At 35.5% G+C, this 11,038-nt stretch overlaps 1 protein-coding gene across 1 annotated transcript; it reads left to right on the plus strand.

Annotated features, from left to right (window-relative positions):
• Positions 1-6,850: 6,850 nt before the first annotated feature.
• LOC147394273 (uncharacterized) lies at positions 6,851-7,935 on the plus strand. The gene is made up of 2 exons (XM_086453262.1): positions 6,851-7,380; positions 7,512-7,935. Exons 1-2 carry the CDS (start codon positions 6,851-6,853, stop codon positions 7,933-7,935), a joined length of 954 nt encoding a protein of 317 aa, XP_086309388.1.
• Positions 7,936-11,038: the final 3,103 nt, after the last annotated feature.

Raw genomic sequence — 11,038 nt, forward strand, 5'->3', positions numbered from 1 at the left:
GACCAGTTCGGTCTCCTGTTGAAGACGATGACCTGTTGGAGAAGACGATGTGAGAAATAACAAAACTCGGTTTTACTTATAAAACACCAGCACATTCTTTCTATTAACAGGGTGTGAAACAAAAATTTGAAAATAAGCTTGCGGCACACCACCCCAAACAGCATGTTTGTGCTGACAGAACCTCAAAATTTTTTTTTTTTTTTTTAAATAAAAACAAATTTTTCTTGCTACAACACAGCCCAACGTTGCTGTAGATAGATCCTTAAAAAAAATTCTTTTATTTTCTTTTTATTTTCTTCCTTGTTGTTCATAGGGCAACATGCCTAACCATTAAAAAAACCATTTTTTTTTTTTAAAGTAAAATGGTCAAATATCAAATCAAACACATACCTAAATTTTGAATCGAAATATAATTACGTGCGTAAAAAAAATCATGGTTCAAAAATCATTATCTCATCCTCAATAAAATTATTCCTTCGAAATCTCGCATTATCTAAGGTCATTCCGAATGACTTTCGATTGAACAATAAAAAAAAATATATACCGGATTAGGATATTCAAAATTAAATCACATGATCTATAATTAAGCCAAAAGAATAGAGAAAAACATAAATAAATAAAACACAATAAGCAAATAATCAACTAACTAAAAATCAAATAAAAAGGTCCTACTAGCGACGTATCCCATACTCGGGGCTTTTCAAGTTTGATCCTCAATGTCCCCAGCGGAGTCGCCACTGAAAGCGCCCTCGATCCGCGGGGTGCGCGGATCCACTTTTGACCCTTGAGGTTTGGGAGTCGCCACCTAGTTATTGTGGTCTAGGAACCAAACTGACTCTAAAATGGATAAAAAGGAACTAATCTACTATAGAAATCTGAATCCGGAGATCATGTTACGGGGTTGGAAGGTGTTAGGCACCAACCCCGCCCGGCCAATGCCGGTTTCTACTTATTCCCAATATAACTACATCGCTAATGATAAAACCTAGATTAAAAAAATAATAAAAAAAAACCTTACCTTCGATCTGCAAAAGTACTATTCCCTCAGATCTGAAAAACAGTTCCTTGTACCGTACTCCTTGCTTCGTTTTGTTCCCGGATCTGATTTCTGATCTCCGAGGCAAGGTGTCTCCTTCTTGGATCTAGATGCTTTGAATTTGTGGTGGATTTTTGGGGTGTTTTTGAAAGGTTTCTAGGTGTTTTTTAGGCTAAAATCGGAGTAGGGGTGTTAGGGAAGGAGTTGGGGCTCCAAAATTAGGGTTTTGGGGAGGTTGTGGAGGCTTCTTCACTTACTTTTTCTAGGGTTTCTTCTTTGATACAAAAATAGGATGTGGAGGCTCCTATTTATAAAGTTTTTAGAAGCATTTAGGGTTTGATTAGGGTTTCTTTTTAGGGTTTCAATTAGGGTTTTGACTTAGTCTTTAGGGTTTTAGGGTTTTGACTTTAGTCTTATGAGATTGACTTGATTAGTTTTTAGATTAGGGTTTGGATTTAGGGTTTTGACCTTAGTCTTATGAGATTGACTTGATTAGTTTAGATTAGGGTTTTGATTTAGGGTTTTGACCTTAGTCTTATGAGATTGACTCGATTAGTACCTTGACTTCAGTCTTGCTGGATTGACTTTAATTTTGACTTCAGTCTCACTTGATTGACTTTAATACTTTGACTTCAGTCTTGCTTGATTTACTTTTAATTTTTGGAGAACCCCCTTCTATTATATCTTTAATTCTTTGAACCCCCAAATGGAGGGGTCCTTAAAGAAATATCCCACGAACCCTCAACAATTTTGCCTGAGAGTCCAATTAATCGATTTTTTAGGTTCAACTTTTTAAATTAATTTCATTAATGTTTCACTTTAATTATTTAATGTTTTATTTATTAATTTCGAATTTTTTAATTATGAAAATTGTGAAATTACTGTTTTGCCCTCGGAGAGGATTTTTTACGTTTTAAGTCGTTTTTCAATGTTCCAGGATGTTTTGAAATCAGTTTTTCATAAGGAATTCAATGGGAATGTTGGTTTTTGTCATTTATGAAGTTTTTTATATGAAATGATCGTGAACTTTATGAGGGGTATTTTCGTAATTTTGTCAAATTTTGTGAAAATTGGCGAAGTGGTTTACTTGGTTTCGATTTATTGTTTTATGTGTTTGAGTGGGTTTTCCTAAGCGTAATGCAGGCTCTAGAGTTGTTTTGATGTTAGGGGTATTTTGGTAATTTAGTGATTTTTATCGTGAAACTTCTTTTTTATTTGCAAGATGATGATTTCTATGTTTCTGGGGTCGTATTTTCCTAGCGTAGCGTGGTTTCTAAGTTTTGTCAGTTCGAGATACCTCATCCGAATTTCTGAAACATATCTGGTAACAAAATAAAGCATTGGAATAGACGTCCATCATTGGGAACCTTTGCGATCGGGTCGACGACTTGATTAATCAGGCGGATGCAAAAATAGGGTGTCTACACAATCACGACGAAAGTTGGGACAATCACCTTTCGAAGAAATTTCTTCAAAGACCAAGCCTTATATCTCTAAAGTCGAATTGGAGATGTTAAAAGAAGAGTTAACCCTGCCGGTTACACCTCTCCAGAAATCTTACGTAGTAAGGACACCCGTGAAAAGTGTTGTCCCAGCTACATCAATCACAAATAACATCGCGAAGGTTGAGTCTGAAAGTTGGTTCAGTTCTAAAGCTTCAAAGTTATTCGAAATTGTCGGTTACGGAAAAGGTAAACCCATATGATTGGGTGAACTACTACCAACTGATCAAACGCATGGCTTAACTACAACACAAGTCAAACTTGTTCAAGCTAGAGAAAGAATTTCATTCACACGAGTAGGGTTAGGGTATATGCTAGAAGCTCCAATCAAAATTTCTAAGATTAAGATGACTTCTTCACAACATACTACAGTAGAAGTCATCGATGAGTCTATTAAAGAAACACCAGTTTCACACACATCGGTCTTTGATCGAATTGGTAGTCATATCTTGGCCACATCGGTATTTGACCGATTGGGCACTTTAGATGATCATCATAATGTACAAGTTCATAAACCTCGTGCATCTGCATTATCTAGACTCGGTCAGAATGTTGGAATAAAAATATGAAAGGAATCACGACGCCAACCTAAGTAAAAAAATAAACATGTTGAGCATAAAGATAGTAGTGGCTTGGATAACACTATTCCATCTCACATGAAATGACAAACATCTTTAGAAGTCTCGATATCAGATGCGTTTTGATAAGAATGCAAAATGTCATATTTTTTTCCTTTAATATTTAGTCCTTTACACATATTTAGTGCCTAAATGTACTCATTATTCTTTTATTTTGATTTAGGATGCAAATAGAGGTGTTAAGTGTAAAACGAAATTAATTGGGCGATTTTGGACAGTTTCGACATCACTTTGTAATTTAGGCATAACTCTCTCATCCGAACTCCGATTGAGATGATTCAAAATGCTATGGAACGCTAAGAAACAGATCTACAACTTTCATGTTTTGAGTTTTAAGAGATATGAGCTGTATCAAGGTAAAAATCGGGTTTGAAGTTATTATACGTACATTGTTGACGCGAATTTGACACGAATTTGACACGGATTTGATTCGTTGTATTTTCGAAAGTCTCCAAATTTGGTGCACGAAAATTCCAACTGAAAAACAGCACTTTCCTAATTATATTAGGACTTTATTTTAATAATTTTTTCTTAATTAGTCAGATTTTGATATTGTTATTGGAGGGATAAGATTTTAAATATTTTTAGGAGATTTTTGTAGACTTCTAAGGAGGAAAAAAAAAAAGAACGGTAGAAAGAAAAAAAAAAGGAAGAGACTTGAAGGATCTCTATCTCTCTCTCTCTCTCTGTATTATTTGATTTTAATATTTTCATGAGGAAAGAATAACCAAAGACTTGGGGAACTAGGGGCCGACGAGTTGCTGGCAAGAAGAAGGAGAAGTTGCTGAAATTTTTTAGCAACGTTACTGCCAAGAAGTTTACAACGTTGCTGCTTGTATTCGTTTTCAATCATCAACATCATCGCCATGAGGAAATCTCACATCAACACATCTCAACTTCTTTGATTGTGTTAAAAAGTGTAACCCTTATGACTTTTATTATTTTATTGTTTCAACCCTGCTTGCTATTGGATTAAGAACATCTCTGTTGGATTCTTAAGTTGAAAATATTTAATTCAATGAGTTAGTGACTTTCAGATTCATTAATTGATGTTTTCGGATTTGATGAAGTAGACACATGAATCAGTGAATTTTAATTATGTATGCTGAATTTTCAGTTCGGTCATATTGAAAACTATGATATTAACAGTCATTGAAGCCATAATTGTATCTCTAATCACCTAATTTATAAGATGCATGATCTCTTTAAGCTTGCACTTTGATTCAATTCGGATATATAATTAAGGCATAAAATTCGTTGTTTATGTTGGAGCAATTTGATTAGTCATTTAATAAATTTGATTTTCTGAATTGTGAGAGAAGAGGATCAATTGTAAATATTTATTTCTTTAATTTTTATTTTTATTTTATTTATTATTTCTTTTTATTTTTATTTTTTTAAATCCGAATCGCCAAAATTGAAAACTCCTTAAATTTGTGTAATATGTTTGTTTCCAACTTGTTAATTAAACTAACTAAAATTTGTTATGACTCTTTAGAATAGGAGTACCCGCAATCCCCGGCCAATAACGATACCCTACAAATCACTTACTACAATCTTCTATAGGGTTTATTGATGACTAAAAATATGGTCAATCAAATGGCGCCGCTGCCGGAGATTGCAAAATCCCTATGTTTAGTGTCATTTAACTTCTTAAATAGTCTATTTTTCTTGTTAAACTTGCTTGTAATACATCTTGTGTTACACTTATTGAAATTTTAGCATGAGTTTTCCTTAATCACTATGGCGATCACGTTTGACGTTTTTAGAAAGGAAAGTTATTATTATTCTTTCAAATCTAACTTGTATATTATTGTCTTTGCTTTTGTGGTTCAGGTCCACGAATGTCCGCAGTTAGTAGAAAGACTCAAGAACTTGCAAAACGCTTGGCCTTACTAAAAGAAGTTGCACATCAACCCCCACCTCACCAAGAAGAGTCGGAAGAGTTAGATAGCTCTTCTTATCCCTTGTCAGACGAGGAAGAAAACATACCTGATTTAGAAGAAGCAAGTGAAGAAGAAGAATTACCAATGGCTGAAACCATTAGGCAAATGTCTTCTTTAATTGATGGGGGAGCCGCACCAACTTATATTACTTATCCAGAACCAGCAATTGGCAAAGTAGCTGAATTTGAACTGAAGAGTGGGTTTTTACACCATTTGCCCAAATTCCATGGGCTTACTAATGAAGATCCTCATAAGCATCTCAAGGAGTTTCAGTTTGTATGTTCAAGTATGTGCCCACAGAATGCGGATCTCAACATTTTGAAGCTGAAGTCATTCCCTTTCTCACTTGAAGATAGGGCAAAGACTTGGTTGTTTGATCTACCCTCAGGCTATATTAACACATGGGAGAAGTTGATAACTGAATTTCTGACTAAGTACTTCCCTGCCTCAAGGATTACTGTTTTGAGAAAGCAAATAACTGGAATTGAGCAAAGGAAGGATGGGGTATTTTATGCCTACTATGAGATATTCAAAAGCTTAGTTGCATCATGTCCTTTACATGGGATGAAGGAAGGAAATCTACTTACTTACTTTTATGAGGGACTCCTCCCTCTTGAACGTCAATTGTTAGATGCTGCTGCTGGAGGTTCTTTTGTGGATAAGACACCTGAAGTTGCTCGCCCAACGTGCTCTTAATTATCAACAATATGAGGGAGTGTTAAACTCCACTCGTGGGGTGAATGAGGTATCTTCTAACTCTACTCTTGAGGAAAAGTTAATAAAATGTCTACTCTTCTGTCTCAGGTATTGAACGTGAATGGAGCACAAGTACAACAAGTTGCTCAAATCTGTGGTGTGTGCTGCACTCAAGGGCATCCAACTGACCAATGCCCCCAACTGATCAATAATGGAGGATGGGAGTCTCTTAACACTGTTGGGTTTCAAGGTAATCAAGGTGGACAAAGGTATAACCCATTCTCTAACACATATAACCCTGGACTTAGAGATCACCCCAATTTACGTTGGGCCAACAATGATAATATTCAGAACCCTCAAGGACAAGGGCAAGTGTTTCCACGCCCTCCAGGTTTTCTGATGAGACCTCAGGTACCTCAAAACTTTGTCTCACCTCAAGTACTTCAAAACTTTGTATCTAATCCTCATGTGCCTACAAATTCTACTGCTCCTAATTATGATGAGATTTTAAAGTCCCTTGCTCAAGGGCAACATAATTTAAAAACTGCTACTCAAGCTCTTGTTACAGGTCAACAGACTCACACTAAAGACATTGTAGAGTTGAAAAAGCAGTTAGGACAAGTGGTAGACTTCATGGGAATGATAACCGAGAGCGAAAAATTACCTAGCAACACTGTTCCCAACCCAAATATCGAACAAGCTAAAGCTGTTACGACAAGGAGTGGTAAGACCCTTGTGGATGTTCCCAAAACCCTAAAGAAGGCCCAAGTGACCCACAATGAGGAAAAGGACAAAGAGAAAGATCTTGCCACATCAAATACATAAATGATTAGTCCTTTATCATCTGAGAAGGCTTTGAAACCTCGAGGTAATGAGCAAAACCCTAAAAATTCTTTGGATTTTAATCCTTTTTCTCGTGTGCCTTTTCTTAGTAGGTTTGCCAAAACCAAGAAGGATGAATCTGATCAAGCCACCTTGGAGATTTTTAAGAAGGTACAAGTCAACATGCCTTAGATTGAGTGTTTGAAGCAAATGCCAAAATATGCCAAATTTCTGAAAGAGCTTTGCACTACAAGGAGGCAAACTTGTGAGAAAGAGGTGATAAATATGAATGAGACAGTCTCTGTTGTCATCCAAAGAAAATTGTCACCAAAGCTTAAGGATCCAGGGAGTTTTTCTGTTCTTTGTGTGATTGGTACCAATAAATTTGATAATGTCATGTTAGACTTAGGAGCTTCAATTAATGTGATGCCTTATAGTCTTTATGCTTCTTTAGATCTGGGTGAACTTAAAAGTGATAATGTTGTTATCCAATTGGCTTATCGATCTAACAAGTATCCTAAAGGATACGTTGAGGATGTTCTTGTGCAGGTGAATCAACTCATTTTTCCCGCTGACTTCTATGTCCTTGATATGGAAGAGGCACCCCTAAATTCCACTCCATTACTTTTAGGGCGCCCATTCATGAGGACTGCAAAAACAAAGATCGATGTTTATGGAGGAACATTGACCATGGAATTTGATAATGAAATTATATGCTTCAACATCTTTGAAGCTATGAGGTATCCATTGACTAACATTAAACCCTGTTTTTCTATTGATTATTATTGATTCATTGCGAGGGTTTATGGAAGCAATGGAAGAGGATGAGTTGAAAGTAACACTCTCTCAAGGAGTTGGTTCTAATGAGAAGAGATTCCATTTCTAAAGCTGAGTTGGAAAATGCTGAAGAGTCCATTGTGATCAGAACCGTGGCCTCCCTTGAGTCCCTACCCATTTTACCAAGGTATATTCCTCCTTTGTCCCTTCCTATTTCTACTAACAAGATGTTACCTTCAGTAATACAGGCCCCTACACTTGAGCTTAAGGTTTTGCCAAATCACTTGAAGTATGTCTTTTTAGGGGATAAGGAGACGCTGCCTGTTATTATATCCTTGAAGTTGGAGGAGAATCAAGAAAAGAAGCTTGTGGACATTCTTAAGAAGTACGAGACCGCCATTGGTTGGACTTTGGCAGATATCAAGGAATCAGCCCAACCATGTGCGTCCATAGAATCCTATTGGAGGATGGTGCCAAACCCACCAGAGAAGCCCAGAGACGCCTACATCCACCCATGATGAAGGTAGTGCAAGATGAGATAATAAATTTACTTGATTGTGGCGTTATTTACCCTATTTCAGATAGCAAGTGGGTGTCTCCTATTCAAGTTGTGCCAAAGAAGTCTGGAGTACTATAGTAAAGAATGAGGAGAATGAGCTAGTACCTCAACGAGTTGTGACTGTTTATCGAGTTTGCATAGATTATAGAAAGCTCATTGCGTCAACAAGAAGGACCATTTCCCTCTACCCTTTATCGATCATATGCTTAAGAGGTTAGCTGGTTACCCTTTTTATTGCTTTTTGGATGAATATAGTGGGTACAACCAGATCTGTATAGCCCAAGAGAATCAAGAGAAGACCACCTTCACTTGCCCTTTTGGCACTTATGCCTACAGACGTATGTCATTTGGATTGTGCAATGCACCAGGTATGTTTCAACGTTGTATGCTTTCCATTTTTTCTGAATATATTGAGAATATCATTGAGGTCTTTATGGATGATTTTAGTGTCTTTGGTAGAGATTTTGATGCATGCTTAGGAAATTTGGAACTTATTTTAAAACATTGTGTTGAAACTAACTTGGTTCTGAATTGGGAAAAGTGTCACTTCATGGTGACTCAAGGAATTGTTTTAGGACATATTATATCTGCTAGGGGGATTGAGGTTGATAAATCTAAGGTAGATCTTGTGCGTTACTGTAGACACCTCATTTTTGCACTCGCCTGATTAATCAACTCGTCAACCCGATTGCAACGGTTCCCAATGATGGATGTTTATTCCATTGCTTTATTTTGTTACCAGAAATGTTTCAGAAATCCGGATGAGGGATCTCGAACTGACAAAACTGTAGAAACCACGCTACGCTAGGAAAATATAATCCTAGAAGCTTAGAAATCATCATTTTTCAGATAAAAAGAAGTTTCACGATAAAAATCATTAAAAATTGACCAAATTACCAAAATACCCCTAACATCAAAACAACCCTAGACCCTACATTACGCTTAGGAAAACTCTTTCGAACACATAAAACAACAAATCGAAACCGAATAAATCATTTCACCAATTTTAACAGAATTCGATAAAATTACGAAAATGCCCCTCATAAAGTTCATGACCATTTCACACAAAAAATTTCATAAATAACACAAACTAATATTTCCATTGAATTACTTATGAAAAATCGATTCTAAAACATCCTAGAACATTAAAAATCGACTTAAAACGTGAAAAGTCCTCTCCGGGGGCAAAATGGTAATTTCACAATTTTCATAATTAAAATTTTTGAAATTAATAAATAAAATATTAAATAATTAAAGTGAAACATTAATGAAATTAATTTAAAATTTTGAACTAAAAAATCGATCAATCGGGCTCTCATGAAAAATTGTTGAGGGTTCGTGAGATATTTCTTTAAGGACCCCTCCATTTGGGGGTCCAAAGAATTAAAGATATAATAGAGGAGGGTTCTCCAAAAAATTAAAGTCAATCAGCAAGACTAAAGTCTAGGTATTAAAGTCAATCAAGCAAGACTGAAGTCAAAAATTTAAAGCCAATCAAGCAAGACTGAAGTCAAGATATTAAAAGTCAATCAATTATGACTAAAGTCAAAATATTAAAAGTCAATCGGGGTCCTTAAAGAAATAAAGATATAATAGAGGAGGGTTCTCCAAAAAATTAAAGTCAATCAAGCAAGACTAAAGTCAAGGTATTAAAGTCAATCAAGCAAGACTGAAGTCAAAAATTTAAAGTCAATTAAGCAAGACTGAAGTCAAGATATTAATAGTTAATCAATTAAGACTAAAGTCAAAATATTAAAAGTAAATCAAATAAGACCAAAAGTCAAAATTATAATAGAATTCTAATTAAATAATAACTCTATCTAATAGAGTTCTAACTAAAAAAACAATTTTACCTAAAACAATTTTAATTAAAACACAATTCTACCTAAAACAATTCTAACTAAAACACAATTCTAACTAAAAGAACTCTAATTAAACACTAACTCTATCAAAATCAACCCCTAAAAAAATCTATAAATAGGGGTGCTCACACCCTATTTTCGTATCAAATCATAAACCCTAAGAGAAGTAGGTCTAAAAGCCCCCATAGTCTCCCATAAACCCTAGTTTTGGAGCCCCAACTCCTTACCTAACATCCCTCTTTCGATTTTAGCCTAAAGAACACCTAAAAGCCCTCCAAAAACACTTCAAAATCCATAATAAACTCGAAGAGTCCAGATAAAAAAAAGGAGATACCTTGCCTCGGAGATCAGAAATCAAATCCGGAGACAGAACGAAGCAAGGGAGTACGGTACAAAGAGTAATTTTTGTCGGATCTGAGGGAACAAAGTCTTTGCTATCGGAAAGGTATAATCTTTTTTTATTATTATTATTATCTAGGTTTTTTAGCAATGTAATTTATTTGGGAAGTTAGTAGAGACCGACTTTGGTCGGGCGGGGTTGGTGCCTAATACCTTCCAACCCCGTAACATGATCCCCGAATTCAGTTTTTTCTGTTCTAGATTAATTCGTTATCCGTTTAGAGTCATTGATCGGTTCCTAGACCATAATAACTAGGTGGCGACTCCCAAACCTCAAAGGTCAAAAGCGGATCCGCACACTCTGCGGATCGAGGGCGCTTTCAGTGGCGACTCCACTGGGGACTATTGAGGATCAAACTTGAAAAACCCCAAGTATGGGAGTATTGCCAAGATGACCTAGTTTTTTTATTATTTAGTTCGATTTATTTTATTTATTTTTTCTATTTATTTATTTTTATGACTTGATTGTAGATGATTTTGGGTATTGTATTTTTTTTCCAATTAAGTATCACTTTTTGATGACCCCTAAATAATGAAAGATTCAAATTGACATATGAAAATGATGGAATGATGAAGGTTGGGACAGTAATGTTCAAATATTTTTATAGAATATTCTAGTGAGAATTAAGTCTGGAAACCTTTAATAAAATGTAGATCTCATTGAGTAGATTAATTTAGAACCTGAGTTCACTCAATTTCGTTATCGGAAGCCTTAGATATCATCAATGCAAGTTCAATCTGTAAATCTGGAATTATTGCTGAATGAAGGTTGGGACAACAATGTTAAAATATTTTTACAGA

Source organism: Akebia trifoliata, chromosome 9 (assembly GCF_017979445.1).
Source record: "Akebia trifoliata isolate Shusen 1 chromosome 9, ASM1797944v1, whole genome shotgun sequence".
NCBI classification, from domain to species: domain Eukaryota; kingdom Viridiplantae; phylum Streptophyta; class Magnoliopsida; order Ranunculales; family Lardizabalaceae; genus Akebia; species Akebia trifoliata.

Coding starts and splice junctions, on each gene's coding strand:
- LOC147394273 (XM_086453262.1), top strand. CDS start 6,851: ATGCCAAAATATGCCAAATTTCTGAAAGAGCTTTGCACTACAAGGAGG. Junction 7,381..7,511: donor AACATCTTTGAAGCTATGAG/GTATCCATTGAC, acceptor TCTAATGAGAAG/AGATTCCATTTCTAAAGCTG.